This window comes from Python bivittatus, unplaced genomic scaffold, assembly GCF_059951505.1.
Source record: "Python bivittatus isolate LINGU-HERP-01145 unplaced genomic scaffold, Pbiv_v1 ctg000480_np1212, whole genome shotgun sequence".
Taxonomy (NCBI): domain Eukaryota; kingdom Metazoa; phylum Chordata; class Lepidosauria; order Squamata; family Pythonidae; genus Python; species Python bivittatus.
In genome coordinates, this window is record NW_028277075.1 from 83360079 (window position 1) to 83382693 (window position 22615).

The 22615-nt window shown below is 37.0% G+C and overlaps 1 protein-coding gene across 1 annotated transcript in view; it reads left to right on the forward strand.

The window, feature by feature from the left end:
- The window catches only part of PDIA5 (protein disulfide isomerase family A member 5), a 191283-nt gene that overhangs the window by 138974 nt on the left and 29694 nt on the right, over positions 1 to 22615 (forward strand). Inside the window, exons 12-14 of the mRNA XM_088146442.1 lie at positions 7036 to 7106; positions 8377 to 8540; positions 13786 to 13916. Coding sequence (XP_088002568.1) covers positions 7036 to 7106; positions 8377 to 8540; positions 13786 to 13916 — 366 coding nt within the window. The remainder of the gene's footprint in view (positions 1 to 7035; positions 7107 to 8376; positions 8541 to 13785; positions 13917 to 22615) is intronic.

Here is a 22615-nt window from a genome sequence, read left to right on the forward strand (position 1 = left end):
CCCCTTCTAAGAGGCCATCCTTGGACCCAACAGTATTGGATAACTTTTGTCCAGTCTTGAAACTATGTCAATACTCACTTTAATGCAAAATGACACCTTTCTGAAAAATGTGCACTGTTTACAGGAAAAAAATCACAATCAAGCTGTAAGCCTTCTTGGTTAATCAAGCATATTGGAAAGCATTAGTTTAACGTGCTGTTGGAGAGTTTTCTTTGAAAACCAAGAGGTTTAGCAGCAAGGAATCTGAAACTGTCTAGGGAGTCATAATGCGGCAGTTGGCAGGGATGTAAACAGCTCTGAGACTGGTCTTATATATTTAACCATTAAATCCTCCTAGCATATTTGAGAGCACCAAAAACAAACAAACAAATAGGGGTAGGAAAGCAAAGGAAGGTGGATTGATTTGTATTCGTGTTTTTCTGGGAATATAATTTCTATGCAGTAATAAAGGAATGGAAGATTCCAGTAAATATTCATAAAATATCCAAGGAGAGAACAGCTTTGTTTCAAAGCTTTTTTTCCCCGTCCACTATGGCAATGGGAAGAAAAGAGTTAATGAAAATAATCTAGTTCATATTCACTTATTATATTTTACCACCAGGACCAATGTTGTTTATATCATCTCAGTTGAAAAAGGAGAAGAAAAAGCTCTTACATTTCATAATCTAATCATGTCTAGTTAGAACTCTGTGTGTGTGTGTGTGTGTGTGTGTGTGTGTTTTCATAGGCTGTAAACAGAATAATAAATTTATTGATGTAAGTAGAATTATGGAAGTGTAAAACCCAGAGGAGATTGGAATCCAGCCTTTAGTCTTACCTGCTAGCTTAAGTACAGGAGAAACTTTGGCTGTACTTCAGAAGAAGAAGTTGTTATTGAACCCCAAGTTGGTATGTAATTAGACTCTTCTCATCCATGATCTGATTGTGGATGAGGCAGCTGACCTGGCCTGATCTGGTCTCTCACCCCTCCTGTTTAACATCTACATGAGGCTACTGAGTGAGGTCATCCGTTAGTTTAGGGTCAAGGATCATCAATAGCTGATATTACCCAGTTGTACATTTCAACCATGGGCCAGCCAGGTGATGTTGTCAAGGTCTTGCCCCAGGGTCTGGAGGCTGTGTGGGTCTGAATGGGGAGGCACAGGCTTAAGCTCAACCCTGACAAGACTACATAGCTGTGGGTATTGGGATCCCCATAGTCTGGACGTGTTCTACCATTAGTCCTAAATGGGATTGCACTTCCCCCTTCAGGACTGGTATGTAATTTGGAATCCCACCTTCTGCTCAAGAAGTAGCTGCCAGCTATGCCCAGGTAGGGCTTTACACAAAATCATCTAGTGTGCCTGTACTTGGACTGTTTTCTATAGTCAGAGTTGACATGCTTTGGGTCCCACCAATGTAGTTTTACCAGATGGGACCCAAGAACTCTGGTCTTCTCTGTTGCCTTGCCTGTCCTCTGGAACAATATCCCACCAGAGAGTCTTATGGCCTTCACACTGACCCTATTTAAATGGGGTCTTAAAACCTGGCTTTTCCCCCATGCCTTGGAGTAGTGTAGTTGGTGGACCCCATGTAGGATGTTTGTTTTTGGTGGTATTTACACTCTTCTTCCAATTGCTTGTTTCATATGGGATCTGTATTGTTTTATTATTATTGTTTCATGCTGTAAGGCACCCAGAGTTGGGATGGAATCAGGCAGCCTGTAAATTTAATAAATAAATAATTCAGGTGGGTACTTGATGACGCAATCTGTTCTTTATTTTTTTTTATTTTTTCCTACTCTGACATACAAACACTAGAGTAACATCTGGCTACATATTTCCTAAAATTATAAAATGGCTGTTTGTTTCATTCTGTTGCCTAACAGCCTGCTTATAGTTATAAGAAAGATGGTGATACTCATGAAGATATCCTCCTTTTCCAAAATACAATAATTATCAGTAAAAACAGATGAGTATTTTTATCCACAAGGCACCTGGAAAGAGCATAGCTTTGGAAGATGGCTTCCTTGAAAGATTGGCTTCATTAAACAAATTCTCTCAAATCTTGATAGATGCTCAGGGTTTTATAAGACCTTGGTGTCACTTTTCCAAAAAAACATTCTGTGATCAAATATATTAGGAATAAACATGGAATAAACACCTCCTAGAACCAGTGACTTTGGACATGAAGAAAGAACCAGGTCTTTGCACTTTTCATCTGTATGAAGGATGCATGAATCATCCTGCCAGGCTGCGATGATTGGGTAGTGGAATGGCCAATCAAAGGATGGCAACACTGAGCTCCTCCCAGGTTATGTTCCAGCAGGAGGCGGAACTAAGAGAGGGATTTGGGAGGCTCAGATCGAAGGACAGGTCTGAGAGAGTTTCAGAGTCCCAGCCTGGAAAAATCTGCCCCTGTAAGGGACACAAGGTTAGGAATAATATTTAGGGTTTGGCTAGGTTACTCTTGACAGAATGTAAATAATTTGTAGAAACAAGTGTTTTAATATTTAGTTATTTAATAAAAATCTGTCGGTTCCTAAATTAGCCAAATGTCTCTGCTGTCCTATATCTTTTTTACGTTCCACCCAGTTATGTTACCTTAAAGACAAAGAATTTCTAAACTCTGAAAGGGGTCTAGTGATGGCCGCGTAACAGAAGGAGAATAAAGGAAAAGACCCCCATAACAAGGAGGATGTGTGGCACCAATATGTCCCCTAAGTTCTGAAACATGTGGCAGAAGCAGTAGCCAATATAGCTATGCAGCATTTTGGATTCCATTCCAAAAAAGTACTTCAGAGTACATGCCAGTGCAGCTACAGCATCTGTCTGCAGTTCCTTAAGGCAGCTGTGTCTTGCCCAGGTTCACACAGCTGACATGGTACAGATGTGATGGCAATTAATTTGCTCGCTCTTGAGGGGATAAACTTCCTGTCACTTTAAATAAGATAGGCTTATTTTTGGGGGGTATGTCCACGGAGAAAAATCTGGCACTTGGCTCATTCAAAAGCGTACCTTTCCTGACCTTGAGAGGGCAAGTAAAGGGAAGAGTGGTGATATCAAGTAGCACTTTCTGTTTCATTTTTTGGCTAAAGAATGTATTTCCGTTTGGAAATACTGTAAAGGAAAGACCTAGGAAATAAAAAAGTTTCTCTCTTCCTACACCTCGATACTAACTCCCTTCCTGGGAAGTTGAGCAGGGCTTTGCCTTGGCAGGTATCCTAGCAACTTAAGTCTGCTTTTATCTCAGAGCCAGTGCTTTTCCAGAGAGAAGGACGGCCTCTTCAGAAGTGCTTTATAAAACTAACCTGAGATAGTTTCCAGGGATCTTTTTCTCAAATATGAGCCAAAGCCCAATATGGTCCCAACTGCTCCTTCCAGTTACAAGGGAAGGAGGAGAAAAATGGAGCTGAAAATACTGATATAACACATCCTTAACTTTTGGTGAAATAAGCTTGTTTACTCCCCCAGGCCACTAATGTTAGCTTATATTCATTTTTATTACAAGTTCCAAAGGATGATTTCTGTTGGTGGTGCCTTGCCAGATGGTCAATATACTGCTTTTGTCTCTCAGCCAGAAGTAATCATACCATTCCCCTCTCAAAGTCAGGTTACTTGCTAAGCCCATTTTATAAAGATATGCATAACCAAGTAATACTTACAAACAAACTCAGAAGTAAATTGCAGTCTAAAGAAACACAGACCTGTTGCAAGTAGCCATGTAAATCAGTTGCGATGTAAAAAAATTAATCTTTGTTGCATTTTTCCTTTGGCTGTGTGATTAAATTGAATTCAGATATGTGTGTTTTGGGGTATTTTACCTTCCCCATAAAGTATGTGTTCTCAAAGACAGCTGCAGTTTCCTATGCATTGAAGGGAGCCAATATGGCATAGTGGTTAAGATGTTGAGCTGTGACTGGGGAGACCCAGGTTCATGTCCACCCTTAACTATGAAAACTCTCTGAGTGGTTTTGGGCTGCTCTCTCAGCCCAACTCGTCTGCCTCACAGGGTTACTATTGTGGGATTAGGTTAGAGAGAGATACTCATGTAAGCCTGGAGCTCTTGGAGAAAAGTCAGGGAATAAAACTAACAAGTAAATTAAACAAATAGGAAAATACACTGATAAGAAGAGCAATACATTCAAATAATCAAGACCAAGAGAACTTATGCTGAGGTAAGGTTTAGAGAACCAAAATATTATAGTTTAAAAGAATCATATCCTATTATCTCTGATGCTTTGTCAGAAGAAACATTGTCAAACATTGTGCAATTTCATCTGTGCATTACAGTACTGAATATATTTACAGTATTTTTGAAAGGGATATTGAACTGGAGCATTTAAAAAAATATTCTGGGGAAAAGATGAAATTGCCCGATTATGTGGCTGAAAAATGTAGGATGGGTAGAGAGCTTTACTTTGTACTACATTTGACTGTTTTAACTTTCTGTTTTAGTTACTTAATAAAATTCTATTCCTTTGGAAAACTCTGTTGGAAGAAGCTGAGAGGATGCAGTAGTGGAGGATAAAAAAATATTTCTTCACTTCCATAACTGCTATAGAATAGGTTTGATACACTGTAGAAATCATTACTGAGATATAATCAGATTCAAGAGGAGTTTTTCTCCACCTGTTTTCTAATCATCTCCTGACATGCTTCACTGCCTTTAACTGAGGTATATTACAAGGAGCCGGATGGGTTCTGCACAATTTATTTATTTACTGAAATTTGTATGTTTTCCCAATCAAGGGCTCTGGGCAGCTCATAGTTACATAAATTCCAAGATCAACAATCAGTAAGAACAATTCCATAATAAAACCGTACATTCACAAAGCTAAAACCAAACTAGATGTGAGCATTAACAGCCCCAGTATAGCACTCCCTACACAGAAGAACAGTGTCTTTACCACCTCTTAGAAGATTAAAAAAGAGAGGGCCAACTTGGCTTCAGGAGGCAAGCTGTTCCATAAGGCTGGGTCAGCCACTGAGAAAGTGTTCAGGAGTGGTCAAATCAACTGCCTGGGACATTTCCTCATTTCACCAAGTGACATAGGACCAAAGTTTTTAGGAATCCATTGGCACCTATTAGTCTCCATTAAACCTGCTGGTCTCTGGTTTAAACAAATTATTGGGGAAATTTGTGAGGGAGATTTTTCCTACAAGTCCACATTCACTATTTTTAAAAGAAATTGTTTAACATTCAGCTTGAAGAAGACATTTACAAATGGTGCAAATGTCTTCTTCAAGCTGAATGTTCCATTAAACAATTTCTTTTAAAAATAGTGAATGTGGACTTGTAGGAAAAATCTCCCTCACAAATTTCCCCAGTAATTTGTTTAAACCAAAGACCAGCACACAACTAGGTAGAAGCAGAGATTGCTTATTATGGTACCTGAAGCAACCAAAGCAAACATAAAAAGCGGGGGGGGGGGCGGAGGAGAGTCAGAGTTCTGCAAATTCAGATGTACATTTGGTTGGATACAGGAACTCATCATGTGTAGTGAGGTCAGTGAGGTAGTTAGGGGAATACTGTGGGGTAATGAAGGCAGTACTTCAAAGACTTCGGTATATTTGAAAGAACAGAGAGGCAGTATTTCATGAATATAGTTTCTTTCTAAGGAGTTACTTTTATGGGTTTATCTTATAGTGGCCTTGCTTCTCAGAGCCTTTGCTCACTTCTTAGTATCTCCTCCTAGCTCTATCAACATTCCTTGCCCTTCTCAGTTTTATGGCTGAGCAAATTTATTGTTCCCCAATCCCTGAAAATGTAATTTTAGGGAGGGTGGTGTTTTACTTGTCCTAACCAATGCCATTTTTCTACTATAGGCCACAATGCAGTATCAGAGATGTAGGTGATAGAATTACACAGTTAAAATAGAAATATTTATTTTGTGTCTCATGAAAGTCATGGGATGAAATCATGCTATATTAAAATTTATGCTGGAAACAAAAATAATATCTGGGCCTGCCTTTTAAAATTAATATTCTTAAATGTTTTCTGATGTCACTGAAGTGAATTGAGAAGAATTACTTAGGATAATACAGTTCCCTTTCTACTCTCTTTTCATGTATTCCTCAAGGCTCTTGAAATGCATTTGATGGGTAAATATGTGTACAAAAATGCCCTGTAGAATTTATCAGGACCAAAAGGCTGTGCACCATTTCTCTATGAAGTGAGGGGAGATTACACTGAAAGGACAAAGAAGGTATTGGAAACTAGCAGAGGGTGTGTAAAGATCAAGGAGCATTAACTAGAGCCAACAACTTCCTACTTTTCACTGAGTCACAGCACTGATGTACAGTTCCCTGGACTGAAAGGTAGCCATTTCATGTTCATCCAAGTGAGTCTCAAAGGAATAAGCTCTCTGATGTAAAGATATATCTTAATCAAGATGCCTGCTCTAGCATCAGTCCTTGGGTTCTAACTCTCAAGCCTAGTATAATGTAGGGTTTTATAGATTCAGCTGGGAACCGGGAGCTCCAGTTACAAATTTCATGGCAGCCATGAACTCAGTGACTATCCCAAGATAGGTGTTCTTTCTGTTTTAGCCTCTACTGTCCTGTCTTCAAATGATATGGCCTATCGTGGATAGAATGCCTTGAAGACAGAATGCAAAAATCCATTACCAATTTTCAACCAATAATAGAAATAAAACATTACAGTATTTTATTGTAACGTAGTCTGCCTTTATTTGAAATACAATTTTCCGATACTTGTGATTTGGAGGATTGTGTTGCTGCTAGTCAGACATCCGTTCTCAGAGGGGCATGGTTAACTTCATTTTTAAACAAAACACAACCCTTTCAGTTAAATAGAAAAGCTTTTATTGGAATTACAATATTAATCTAAAAGTTTCAGTATAGAGGACAAATAAAACAAATCCATAAAATAGTATGTTTACAAAGGTCTGACACATACTTCTTAAAATATGTTGGCAATTTTTAATTCCATAGATGAACAAGTTGCTTGCTTTGGAAACTCTGATTTTGATGAAGCATGTAGCAGGCCAATACTTTTTGCCAAAAATAAAACTTCTAAACTTTTCTTTGTCAGGGTGTGGACATTGTAAGAAAATGAAGCCTGAATATGAGAAAGCCGCAGAGATGCTCCATACAGATGGTGATGTAAGCTAATATTCTTTCCTTTCCATTTTCAAATGATCCTTAATAAGTAACTGAAATAATAAAAAAGTTCTTGTTGCAATTATTTCATCTTCCCAAGGGGTGGCAAAAAAGATAGTTTCAAAGAATAATCTTATTGGTAATGCATGAGCTCTGCCAAAATTATTAGTAAGAACATTGTGTCTTTAAACACAAACCAAAAAAAAAAGTGATATTCAGCGATTGAATCTTGTGTTGTACGTAATATGATAAAGCCCAAATTCTGCACCCAACTGCTTTGTTTCCTCTATTAATTACAAATTTCATGTTTAATGTAAAAAAATTAAGAAAATACTGGTTTGCATTTATGCTATGTACTGATATATTAATAAGAGCCTTTTTTTTTTAAGCAGGTGGCATAAGTTTTCATTTGAATGTGTGTGTACCTAGAAGATCAGTTATGCAGATTGATCATGCCATAAATAGGAGCAGATCTTAACTTAGGCACTTAATACCTTTTTCTTGTTATCTTAAATCTCTCTTTTTCTAATGGCTCAAGGGTCAAAAGTGAGACAAAAAGTGGTAGAATTTGGGATCTCAGTATTTGAGGCAGCACCCCTCTGCATTTGTCTATCCAAGCATTTATGTTGCTTATCCCACATTATACATGATGTGTTGGTTCTTATTGAGTGCTGTTTATATTTTGTATATTTTAAGCTATTTTATTATGGTTAAGTTGGATTATTTTATTATTTTGTACAGCTGCTCTTGACTTGATCAATTGATTTTAGTGCATCATAAGATCTGTGATAAATCTTGCCATTCCAGTAAAGGCCATCAAGAAGGATCACTCTTCAAATGGGATTTATATAAGAGCAAGTTTGTAGAAATACTTTAGCTAAAGCCCAAGGATCCATCATCACGCAAATTCTGCAGGGTTTGATCACTACTATTAGCTGTGAAGCTATTCACTGGCTTAATGCTTATTTCTCAGTGCTAATTTTTTTTTCCTTCCCTTTACGGCATTAAATTAAATACTGTAATTAAACAAATGTTTGGTTAATTGGTTGGACACTTTTCAGAAGGATTATCCCTGAATGGATAACATGTTTGTCATAACAAAACTTGTAAAACTCTCCAGTAGTTGGTGATGATGAAAGGTTACAAAGCATTTGCATTTCCTTTCTAAACCCACTGTGAACTGTAGATAACTACTCTGTAAATTCAGAGTTTCCATTTAAGTATATTGTTCACAACTTAGGATATCTGTTATAGGCAATGCTTTATATTGCAGAAGCCAGGTGTTTTGGCAGCAGTAGATGCAACTGTCAACAAAGCAGTGGCAGAAAAATTTCACATATCAGGATTTCCAACACTCAAGTTCTTTGAGGATGGAGAAGAAAAATACACCTTGCCTCACCTCCGCACAAAGAGTAAAATTGTTGAATGGCTCCTAAAGTAAGTGATATGTACCAGGGATTTTATTTATAAACATTAAGTTAATTTATAAACTTAAATAAATTCACAGAGACTTCAGATTTATCCTAAGCATGCCAATGGAATGCTGGAGAAGATCCTTTTGATTTGTGGATATATCCAACTCTGTTCAGATTTATGTATATGGAATGAAATGCTCCTTCGTTTTCATTTTATTTTAGTTAAGTGCTCTCTCTTCTCTTCCCTGTCTGCAACAACTGGAAATTCCAAGCCACAGAAGGGTTTTTACTTTAACTTGGTGCTATGCCCTCCCCACAGCTGTTCTTGAAAGCAGATATTAAAAAAACTCCATTTGGCGGAGAGACCGTGCCTATGTGCCCTGGGCAGGTCGAAAGTATAGCGCATGTCCTCCTTTTCTGCCCATTTTATTGAGATGCTTGGGATGATACTATTACTCTGTTCCTGCACAAGTACCCTGGCTGCACAAGCCATTTCTACAGTCTTGGCTACTTTCAGATGAGAACCCTGCCATTACGTACAGCATTGCAAAATTCTGTGCAGCAGCATATAGAACATGGCAGACCATGATAGACTCTAAGTCTGGCCTAAGAAGACCATTATTTTCATCCATGCAGCCAATAGTTAATTCTGTGCCAACTTCAGGATGTTGATAGAGTCCCAACTTCATAGCACTACGTATTTATCCAGGGCCTAGAATGGAATTATGTAAACATGTACGCATGCATGACCACCTCACGGGTGTTGGACTAGCGTGTCTGTGCCCAGGCTCATAAACATGTTAAGTAGTGTAATTTGAAACAGCCATTTTTATCCCACAACCGTTTAATTCTAATTTTTAATCTCAGAATGTTAATCTCTATTTTCAAATTAGATAGCTATTAGTGTTCATTTTTTTTAATTAACTTAAAATACAAACTACAAAACACAGAACCAATAATAACAAAAACATAAAATAATTCAATCAAACAACCAAAATAGAACACATATAAACTTAACCTCTATGTGCACCCATTACCCATGGGACTTATAACCTTCCTTGTCTTTTTACTTTTTATTATCATAAATTTTTATTATTACTAATTCTTAATAAACCCTCCTCTCCAAAAGGATGATATGTATTGATCTGGTTTGACTCTCTTCCCTTTAACAAAAACATATTCCAGAAATTCACCCCATATAACATCAAAATCATTTCTTTTCGCCAGACCCTTTTTATATTTTAGTTCACATGTCAATTTATCATTAATAGCAATATTCCATATTTCTTTAAACCAATCTTCAAGCTCATATTCAAAATCCACTTTCCATTTTTTAGCTATTATTAATCTTAAGGCACAAAAGTAACAAAAATTATTATCTCTTTCTTTTGCCATTCTAGTTTCATATTTCCAAAATTTAACAGTAATGCAATTTTTGGACTTATTTGCAAATTAATAGATAATATTTCATTAATCTCAACAAAAACCTTTTCCCATATTTTTTTTACCTTTTCACATTCCCACCATAAATGCAAATAAGTCCCATTTTCTTTTTTACACCTTCAACAATTTTTTAAATTACTTCTATTATAATAGCTTAAAGTTACTGGGGTCATATACCATTTCCAAATTGTCTTATAACAATTCTCTTTAATTCTAACAGACATATTTTTCATAATTCTTTGCATCCAAATCTTTGATCATTCCTCTTCTGTAATATTAATACCTAAATCATTCTCCCAACTAAATTTCATTCCTTGTTATGCTTGATTACCTTCTGTCAATATTTTATATATTTTACCTGTTAACCCTTTTGTTACTTTGTTTGTAACATTCTGTTTCATTTGTATTATTAATTCCTCAAATTTTGTTAACTGTCTGCATTTCCCATATTGTTTTATCCAATCCTTAGTCCATGCCTTCAATTGCAGTACATTATACCAAGATATTTGAACAAAGTAAAATAAATAAATATACCTTTATATCATCTTTACAAGAAACCTTACTTAACCAATCTTTCAATCTTAATACTCCAGCTTGCCCCATAAATATACCTTTATATCATCTTTACAAGAAACCTTACTTAACCAATCTTTCAATCTTAATACTCCAGCTTGCCCCATATCTTTTATTAATCCTGCCTGAAGATTCTCTGGAAATTTTTCTAAGTCTACAATTAGGGTCAATGGTGATATTCCTGGACTAAATATTTTTTTATAAATATGCCAAGTCTGTAAGATAACATTACTTATTGGGTTTTTATTTCTATAAAACATTTTTTATTTTGTGTAATAAGAAAATAATCTTTATCCCTTATCTCCCCCAACTCCATTTCTCCCCAAATCAATTTTTCTATTCCATATATCATATTAGGGTCATATCTCATTTGATTAGCTATATAAGCTCTTAGTGTTTATTAGTTACCGCCTCCCCTAGATTTAGGGGTAATTTCAGCTATTTTAATGCAGACTATTGTAACACACTGTACATGGGGCTGCCCTTGAAGAGTATTCAGAAGCTTCAGTTGGTTCAAAATGCAGCAGCCAGCATAGTTTTGCACAAGTCCAGATTTGTGCATGTGTCACTTCTTTTGCGGGAGCTGTGTTGGTTGATAGTTTGCTTCTGGGTCCAATTCAAGGTGCTGGTTATCACCTTGAAAGCCATGCATGGCTTGGGGCCTGGTTATTTGAAGGACCACCTCACCCCAGTTACATCTACCCAGCCCACCAGAGCGGGGAGGCTGGGTATGTTGCAGGTTCCATTGTTGAGGGAAGTACATCTGATAAGACCATGAAGAAGGGCCTTTTCTGTGGTGGCCCCCTCCCTGTGGAATGTTATTCCCTCTGAGACAAGATTGGCCCCCACCTTGATGTTGTTCTGGAAAGCCCTGAAGACGTGGTTTTGCCAGTGGACCTGGAGACCCCAAGCTGAAAAGAAGCCAATCAAGTGGTGTTGATTGGGTTTTTGGGCCACAGGGGATAGGAGTTGATGGTTTTTTTGTATTGGGGATTTTACTTTGCAAGCCACCCAGAGTCACATCTACTGTGTGTCAGTAGGGTGGCCATATAAATTTGTTAAATAAACATTTTATGGCTCAGACCTTTATGTTCTTAGTTATTGTTTTTAGATGTTTTGAATTTTTTCTGTTTTGTATAGTGATACATTGTTCGCTTTAGCACACTCTGCACTGGTCTTCACCTACAGTATTGAAGTTTAAGTTTAGTCTTATTTGTGTTTGTGTACTAGTCTTGGACCTCAACAGTAAAAGATCTGAAAATAACCAAATGCTTCATAGTTACTAGTTTGAAGGCTGGGAACACAACATAGGCTTGCATGTTCTTCCATTGTATGAGCAAACCACAATTTTGGCCCATTTGGACCAAATGACTCACAGTTTGCACAAATCAGTGTAGTGCTCTGAAACTTGAAATCAGTCCTCACTTCAGACTATTGATCTGCTGATGGCTTGAATGCAAAACTATGGATGGTGCAAATAAGCAGGGAATGAGTGACCACCCAACTCCAGTATGCATATGTGATGCTCCAGACTGATCTGGAAGATTCATGTGTGAAGCAAATCATTTCATCTGCATATGTTCCCAAATAAACACATATTACAAATGCACATTGTCAGGGATTAGGGCCCCCAGGAGGGAAAACTGAAACTATTGAGCAGGAAACATAAAAGCTACAATATATCTATGAATAGTACTCATACTGGATGGTACTACCAAAACCTGGCATCAATAGGTCTGTAATGCTGTTACTCAGAACAGCAAGACACCTATCTCACATTCACTGTTTTTTGAATGGCCATACCTCCAAGGCAGCTCTACAGTATTACCCATGATATTTTCTCAGAATTGAAGGTATGTTTATGACTTCAAAAAAGTTGCCTACCAGTGTCTTTGGTCATAAAAGCCACATGCTCCTAGATTGGATTAATGGGCTATCAGTGCAACTATTCTGAAATAGTTAAAGATGCAATTCAAGAAGATGGTATTTATAGTAGCATTCTTGTTGATAGTTGGTACAATAGTGGCGTTCTAGTTGAGTTTATTCATCAACCTGGAGCAAATTGTACCCTTTTAAGCAAATGGTAAATTCATTAATTAAAATTTTGTGTTATACAACTGTGTCATTTACATGCAAGCAAAGAGTATACACATTCCATTTTGGAAGAAGTTATTAATTCTTAATCTCTAGTTCAAAAGTTTAATTATGCCAGATTGACATTATGAGTGAGTGAAAAGGTACTTTTTGTGTTTTTCGAAAACTATTTTGCAGGACTAAATTTTTAACCATTTAATTGGGATGCATGCCTTAAGGTATATTTCTTCTTTTGAATATCTGAGTTTTAATTAATAGTATTTGGCGGTTTTATTAGTTGTGCCTCTTGAAAGCTAGTTTAATTAATTTGGCATCATACTGGCTTTATGCAAGGGCTCAGAGCACAAAATGTCAATACTAATACATTGAATGATGAAAGATTGTTCAACTAGACTTGGTTTCCACAGAAAGTTTGTTTGTCATAGAACAGGTAATCAAAGAGCTGTCATTGGATTGCTCACAGGACTTGTGAATGGGATGGAAAGTTTGTTATATTTAGACCATTAACATTCAAATACTATCAAGAATAAATTGGTATCTCAACCTGATTATTTATATAAACTTACTGGCAAATTTATCCGTCCTAATGTAGCAAAGGTAGAATTGTAATGTAGCAGAAGGAGATATTGGAATTATAAACCTAAAAGAAAAGACTGACTAAATCTTTTTCTTTTTTTTTTGTAAACATTATCTTAACTTAACTAGGTTAATCTTTGCTTTTAAAATCCCTTGTTATGCACTGCAGTTCCACTGTAGTTAGGATATCAAGATAAACCAGAGTTCATCATGATGGGAGCTAGCCTTAGCAAGTCTCAGTTCGATGCTGGATTTGTACCCAAAACAGTACAATTAGTCCTATTTCTGGGTTGCTTGAAATGATTCTCAGTCATAACCTAAGGCTTGTTTCAAACAAAACACGGTTAGGGTTGAGCTTCATTTGTTACTGTAGTCAGTCCAAAAAAAACAAAAAAAACCCTTCTAGGCTCTTTATGCCCATGTTGGAGGAAAGTGAGATGTACAAGCTTGTCTCCTGGTAATAATCCATATTTTGCTTTGAGATCTGAACCAATTGTGTATCCAGAAATAGAATATAATAGAAAACATACTATATGCACTTCCTTATAAAAATGTTGCAACGTGTTTTTTTTCCTCTCCAGTCCTCAGGCACCACCTCCCCCTGAACCAACTTGGGAAGAAAAGCAAACAAGTGTTACCCATCTTGCAGGTGAAGACTTCAGAGAATTTTTAAAGAAAAAGAAGCACGCTCTCGTAATGTTTTATGCTCCATGTAAGTGGATGTTGTCCTATAAAATGTTGAATATTCCTCTAAACTGAAGATCAGCAGAAAGAGAAATGGCTTTCCAGTGCTTTTGAATCAAACTAAACATAGTATATTTTGTTAAGTTGGGGACCACAGCTAGGTGGCAGAGCACATCTCTTACATCAGGTTTACTCTTTCATCTCTGAGAATGCAGCAGCAAAGAGGCAAAACTAACAACATCATGTCTTTGGATCAAGGATGCTTTGCACTGCATTAGTGGTACACCAAATCATGAACAGAAAGCACTTGCACCCAATCTCAACAATGTGGCTGAATCCAGTTAGCACAGAGCTTTTGTCAGTGTTAATGCTAACCAGCTAACCAAACCAGCATAGAGAACTTCCCCACCCCCCAGAAAGGTCATCACATGTGGTTCTGCAGGGAGCCATGGAGATGATCTTGGAGAAACTATTTAGAGATGGCTCAACGACATATTCAAAAACACATGTTGAGCCCAAAAAACAGGGAAAGCATTAGGAGACTCAGACTGGCTCCTCCCTGGTGTATAAGAGGGAGGGAAGGGAAAACCCAGTCAGATGTCCAAGATTCTGTTAACAATAGGGAGGGGAGGCTTTTTCCTTTCTTTTACTTTCCCCCCCCCCTTTCTTACACTTTTAGCTTTTCCTTTGATTTCTTTCTTTTTTCTTTCTTACTTTATATTACTTTGTATTAATTTTTATCTCATTTTTTAAAACTTTTAATAAAATTATTTTAAAAAGAACAATAGGCAGGGGAGATAAAGCACAGTGAGGCTTGCAAGATTAATGCCAGCCCTTTGAGGTAGACCAGCTCAAGAAACAGATTCCATAGGAAGACAAGAAATATAATTTATTGAGATAGGCTACAATACAGTATCTTGCTGGCCTGTTGTGCTTTACCTCCCCTCCCTCTTATACCCCACTGAATCAGGGAGGAGCCTGCCTGAATCTCTTCCAAACACTATCTTGTTTCTCAGGACTTAAGGAACATTTCATCCCTCTTTGCTTATATAATGGTTCTTGCTCATTTCCCTCAAGGTCATCTCCCTGATTCTCTACAGGTTGTATGTCTTCCCCAACTCAAGAAGCAGTGAATTGAGCAACATGGGTATATAGTGTTTTAAAATTGAAACTAAAAAACCCCCAAAAAACAAAAACCCACAACTGAACTAAAATGGGATTGGATATGTGTGGTTGCTTAGCAGCAGCAGCAATGGTAAAAACATTGCATTAGCAGCAGTAAGCCACAATCCTAGTCTTGCTTAGGGTACCTTTCATCAGCAGCAACCAAATGACTAGGATGATGGTCTCAAGGCCTGCTGCTTCATTCCAAGAGCGCCTCAGATCACCTCACCCAGGTTAAGCCGACAGCAGCAGGAATACAACTGGTAACTAATGCATGTATTCATTTTGGATAGAACATATGAAGCTGAAGATTAAATATTTGTTCTGTACCACAAGAAAGGACTCATATTTCAAGAATAGGACTTCTGAGTATTTTAGAATAGGTGCAGTGGTTTTGACAGAGATGCCCACTTAACTTCTGTACTCTTTTGGGGATATACTTATAATGCTGCCTCCTGGAAACAATGGATAGCTTAATCCTCAGTCAAAGCTAAATGCTTGTTTAAGCTCTATCATTTCATTGATTTCTGAAGGTTAGATTGGCTATACTCCACAGACTCAAGTTTATGGTTCTCACTCTGATATATTTGATATAAGCATAATAATGCTCTGCATTTCCTTAATGGCAGTAGGACTGTTTTAAGAAAGAGGAAGGCTTATTAGTAGTCTTGCCCTATATATTGAGATAGGTTACAATTATTAACTACCAAAAGGGAGTTGTTATTAGCTAAGCAAGTTTCTAAATGCACGTGGGATTTGACTTCTGATCCACATTTAGTGACATCTATACTTTTAATTAAACACCATGAAGTATTTAATACTTGTTTCTGTAATAATTTCCTGCATTCAAAGGGCACTGTTTCTTCAATTTTATTTTAGGAGAGTGTGTGCACATGTGCTGTATCTTTGATATATAATGCACTTATACACTAGCTTCTTCTTAATCAAACACTGTAGGAATGAAATCTCAGCTTGCAGCGAGATAATTATGAAAGAAAACAGAAGTACAAATCATTGTGTACTGAAATTGTTCCCTTTGTGTACCAGTAGTGTGCCTTCTGTTAAAATATGATTATCTTTATTTAACACTTGTTCAGTCATGAAACCTCTCTGAGTTTTTATACCTACCAATTATTACTAATTTGGTTATTTTAGTAGAGAAGAACCACTAACATGTCCATGCTACTTTGGTTTAAATAATTGTCTTTCTCAATTCTGAACCACGTCCCACATCAGTGAAGCTTGTCAGCTGAAGCTTTCTTACTGTGTTCACTAAAGAGCTACACACATCTTGTATGATTACAGTTTCTTTTTGGATTGGAACAGTTCGGTTCAACTCAGTGCTTTTTAAAGATTGCATCTGATTAAGCAAAGCATCTTTGCAGTATTGCTTTACCTGCTATATTTTAATAAATCACTGCTGAGAAGCTTGAAAACTTGTAAAAGACTATTTCATAAAACTGCTTTCTGCTGTTTTTCAGATTGCAGAAGTAATGCCTGCAAACTTATAAGAGAAGTTTTGCAACAAAATGTTGCTACATAGAATTCAGGATTTTAGCTAATCCATTCTCTACCCCATCCCTGCTTGAGAGTATCCCTCCTTCTAAAGTTGACTGCTGTTTTGTATCAGCTGACTCTATTCTTCGATTGTATGGGGAACTTTGCTCCTGAGTTTGGAGATGTTGAGCCTATTTTGATTTGTTTTTGAGAGGATAGGAGATTGGATAAGATACACTGATACAGTTATATTAGAATCTTGTGTTCTGTCATTGGTTTCTGGGAACGTTTAAAAATAGCTCCTTGGTATGAACTACTACTGTATATCAAATGGTCTATTCATATAATGAGTTCTCTCTTCTTCCTCTCTCTTCCTTTTTCTAGTCAACACTCTTAATCACTGTATCATATCCCTCTCAAACAACTAGATATGGATCGTTTATGGTATAGGAAGTAGCCCTGTGGAAGATATGAAGTCTGAAGAGCAGGACTTAAAAATCTGAGGGTAAATGAGCTCTCTTTTTTTTTTTCAAGTTCCCAGTCTACTTCCAATCCTGGGATTTCCTGTTGGTCCCCAGAGCAGGTCCAAACCCACTTAGTTCTTTGAGATCACCTAGCTGAGCCTTCAATAGATAAGCAGTAAGTTTAAAAAGTCACAGTTGATTAATTTGCCTTTAATCAAAATGCTTCTTCTCACTACTGAAGAACAAATTCCACTAGTATATATATCATTATCCATATTGCAAGGCGCTACAGAAATATTAAATTGGATTCCAAATGATTGCCACATGTTGGCCCAACCAAAGGATGGGTGTTATGCTCCTCCTGTTGCCACATTGTCAGATGGCCAGGCAGGATATCAAGAAGGTATACAAGAGGCCACCAGCAACATTGGTGGATATAGATTTTGAAGTTTTCATTGCTCTAGTTTACTGTTCAGGCATTTGAAAGAACTTCCTTGTGCTCCAGGGTTAATTGAGAGGGCAAATTAGTTGAAAGACTAAGGAGGATTTTTACTGACAAGGACAATTGGTTCCATGTATGGGGGGGGGGGTGAGGGGTTGCCTTTCTCATAGAAAAATACTTATCTTTCAGCAAAGAATAGATTGCTTTTTCATTTTATTACATTGTTAGTAAAAGTGTCAAATTTGTGCTGGTTCCATTTTGAGAGAAGTGGATTTGAGGACCTTTCACTTCCCAAAAGGAGGTATTCCCATAAAAGCTCCTTGGGTTGTGACTGCGGCAAATTCCAAAACTTTATTCAAATTACTTAATTATAAGTACCCAGATACTTTGACCCCCACATTAAAGGCTTACAAGGCAAAAATAGTTCCTGTGTTAACCTGTGGTGCAGAATTGTGGGGCCTATCAAAGTCCCCTATACTTGAACAAAACCAGACTCATTTTAAGAAGTATTCTGGGAACTGACAAGACTATGCCAGCCCCCACAGTTCGAGCCAAAACAGGTATTTACCCTGTACATACTTATTCAAGAATTAAAGTATGCAATTACTGGCAAAAGACTCTCCTAATGGACTGTTAGGCTATCCAAAATGTCCCTAGAAGAATGGATAGCAATAGTTCAGCCAATCATGTGTTTAAACCAATTGACTAAAGTTATCTTGCAGCATGGGCTATCAGCCTAATATCTATTCTTGGCTGGACAGCAGACCAAGGAAATCTTCATAAAGAGAACCTTGGATATTAGTGCCCAAACTGATACAGACTCATTTGCCAGCTCCAGTTCTTTAAAATGGTTGGCCAGAAACAAAATATCACTCCAAATAGAAAAATATCTAACAGTGGGCTTGGCTAGGTATCAAAGAACAGCCCTTATTAGAGTAAGATTTGAGTTGTTGGACTCCATGATAAAGTATGGACCATACAATGAGAGGAAGTATATATGTGGAGCCCCAGACAGAGAAGACAATGCCAATTATATGCCCCAACCAGGGCCCAGTATTTAGAGCCTTTATTGACAAAACTACTATTGGGACCTCAACAACAGATAGCCCTACCTCCTTCAGGGACTAATAAATATATAGCCAGCAGAACTGCCAAGTTTATAGTTAAAGCTGTTTAGCTGAGAGCTTCTTACATAGAACAAATCAATGTCATGTGTAAAGATGATGCATTTATCTGAATGCATTTTGTTCTGTACTTTGGTATATTTACACCTATTTTATCCTTTTGTCAGTTGACATTGTGTTGTGCTTTGATGCAGTCAGTTGATTAATCATTAACTACTCTCTGCCTGGTTCAATACTATTACACCATCTCTGACATATTGCCATCCAGCACTGTTTTGATTAAGTATTAAATCAGAGATTTGAAAGAGAATATACCAATTTCAGAGACAATCTGTTTGATGGTTCAAACCTATTATCATTAGGAATTTCATCCTGATGTTCACTTAACACCTGTTTCACTGCAATTTAAATCCATTGTTTCTTGTCTTGCAATCTGGGATAACACTAAGCAAGTCTACCCTATCTTCTATTTCAGAGCCCTTCAGATACTAGAAGGTAGCTAACATGTTTCCCCACAGTTTTCTTTTCTCTAGGCTAATCATACCCATACTTTTTTCCCCCAGGCACCCTATAATCTCTGTTGCTGTCCTCTAGGCATGGTCCAATTTGTCAATGGTCTTCCTAAAATACAATGCACAGAACTAGACAAATATTCTTTGTGTGGTCTAGCCAAGCAGAATAGAGAGGAATGATGACTTCTCTTGATCTTGATGCTGTACTTCTGTTGATGGAGTATCACTTTGAGAAAGAACTATTTTATAACACACAACCATGGGGCGGGGGGGGGGGGGAGGAAAGGAAAGGGGGTTCCAAATTGTAAAAGGAGAAATAAGACAGTAAGAATTACCTATAGTAATTATAAGTAAGGCAATGATGCAGACATTCTTTCAAGGATGATCAAAGTAACATACAAGAAGAAATCTTAGTTCTCTGTCTTGTTCTAATCCATGATAAATAATATTAAGTCTTCTAATGAATTCTAATTGGCTGTTTTACCAAGGAAATTGGTCTTTACTTGGTGTTGATACCAGGCAAAATCTAACACAGATTATTAGGCTACTGGTTCATGAGCTCTTAGAAAAAAATGCATGCTTGTTGAAACCCAGTATGGATTTATAAAGAACAAGTCATGCCAAACCAACCTGATTCCTTTTTGATAGAAGGACCAGACTGGCTACCATGGGAATGCAGCAGACATACTGTACCTTGAGTTCAGCAAAGCATTAGTCAAAGTCTTCCATGAAAAGATGGCAAAATATGTGGTGGACTATGCTAATCCATGAAAGCTTATCTAAGAATACTTCCAAGCATTATCTGGATGTTCTGAACTTTAAAAAATGCTTTAGTCCTTGTTGTCTTGACAACAGAGTCTGCATTTCTCCATCAGGGTCATCTTTCTTACTCTTTACACTGTTAATCAGAGTCAGTGAATTGAAAATGAAGGATATACTAGTTCTTTAATTCAAGTGTGTTATAGTATGTAATGAAAAATAATATTGAAGTCTGATGCTTTTGCTCTTTTGTTCTAAAGAGCACTGGCTTATATTACTTTGCATTTTAAATATTCCAAAGGTATATATAGTCAGGTTTTGGTGATATACAAATGTATTAAGTTGATTTGATTTAATTTGAAAGCAAGATGGCTACCTAAAATCTCATTAATTATCAACCAGGCTAAAAATAAATAGAGCTTTGCAACATGTCAGATTTCCCAGAGGTGATCCATGAGTCCTTATCCTCTACCAGGCAGATAACTCACCCGGCTGGTGTGAAATGGATTTTTTACATGGGGCCCATATCTAATTATCTCATGCACTCCCTGATACTTTTTAATAATTATTAAGTATACAATGGTCTGCTTTGGCTAGTTTCTTCTGATTCTGGGGCAAAACTCACATTTCCAGAGAGTAAATACTGTTGGGAACAACAGACGTCATGGAATCTGTGAAGTGATTTCCTTCTTGTTTGTCATTATTCATTTCTCATTCTTCTTGTCCAAATGTATTTATTAGTACTGAGGGAGCTGCCTTGTTTAAACATTAGTCTTACTCTGAGTTATGAGTCAGCTGAATGAGCTTCAAAAGTAGCAAAGCAGGCAATGTGGATAGAAAAATGTGTTTTTGAACTGTGACAATAAAATCTAAAGAGACATTGGTCACAGGTTGCACTTTAAAGTTTCTAAGTGCTATATAACAGGATTTCTCTTATAAATGTTTACTAACATTTTGAATGGGTTTTAATTACTAAAAAGATTGCCTTTCATATATGATCACATGAATGTCTCTCTTTGGCAGCCAATTTAATAATTAGCCATGGAGGGATATCATTTTCCATTGAATAAGATGCTTCTATATTAGCATATTCTGCCTAATTATAAGGCCACCAAGTTTAATACCACTGAGCTTTAACATATTGCTTTAAATTCTGTCAGACCGCAGGCTAGTCATAGCTCTAAATATTTATGTTTCCAGAAGTTCTCTGCATTCAGAAGCTAATTAACAGTAGAAACTTCAAGAACTCAAGATTGTTAGAGAAGCTGCTTTATTGCAGAGAAGAAAGAAGTCAAATACACTGTACAGAGACGTTCGTATCTGTCTGTCTGCCTGTCTGAGCTTTTGGATTTAATTCATAAGCCTCCCCCCTCCCCCTCACCGTTTCAGGTCAATGGACTCCTGGTCATGCTTTTCTCAGTCTTGAGACTGGAATGCACCTATTCTATGTTTACATTATACTTCTGTCAAGCATAAGCTCCACTGATTATCTTCTTGCCAGTTTCAGATTACTGATTTTGAATCTTGGTGGCTCTCTCCTAAAACCTAGTTTGTCTTCACTCTTAAATTATGTAGAATTTGACTCCTGTTCATGAAGATATCATTTTCATAGCAGTAACTGCCTTCAGTCCAGCCATTGTGGAGCAGAATCTAGATTTAGAATCTTGGTTTTGCCATCATTTCATAAAGTATGAAAATAATAGTTTTCAAGTAGCAAGTGTGTGGGCAGAGCTATTAATATAGTTCCCTCTGTGCCCTTTCTGAGTTTGGGGAGAGCTTTGAACAAGCATACTTCAGGGTTTGATAGATCCTGTAACAGAATCTGTTTCTAAGCAAAGTAAGAAGATGGAAAAATTCTTGGTAGTTGCTATACCATGTTTGTTCCTTTTACAACGGATAACAGTCTAATAGCTTTTCTTCCATAGCACATGCTACGAAAGGGATTTGAGAAAAGGAAGTGCCTGACTTAGATGGGATTTAGAAAATTGCATCTTTGTGAACTACTTTTTTTATAATAGAAAACAAGTGGCTTGGGGAACAGAAAAGCCTAAGATTTTCTGAGTAATGATATTGTGCATTTATATAGGCATATAAATAAATTATACATATTGTTTCATACACATACAGGCCTTGACACATACATACCCACACTATTGAAGGCTTTCATATATGTTCTTGTGTCATACATCTACTGCTTCTTGTAAATACTTGGCTTGCAGGGTAAACACTCAATGATTTATTGTCTGTGAATTGCTTAGATTTTTTTCCTGTTTTCTCATGTTTTGGTTTTTCCAGGAAGCATCTTTCAGATTAAAATGTTGGCACTATTTTTTTTAATATGAGGTACAACCTCACTTGTTAAAATAGCCAGATTGGCCTTATAAATTACTGGATGATGCTGGAGTTCAACTGGCCAGAACTTATAACAATAAATATATTGCATAACTGTGCAGAAATGTCCCAGTTGTAGATTTGACATGTCACAAGGCTCACTTGGAATTCATGGGGAGTCTTTGCTGTGTTAGCATTTTGCTTTCTGAAGTGAATCTAACTTATTTACTCATCTATCTATAGGATTACATAGAGTATCTGAAACTAAGGATGGGCTTTTATAAACAAGCAGTTTATCATCACTCCTGTAATCAGGATTACACTGCTTCTGAAATGTACAGTATGTACAGAATCCATATTTTGCTGTTTATGTTACTGTTTGAAAATAATATTGTTACCTGGCATTCTCTGTTCTCATGCATAAGATCAAAGAA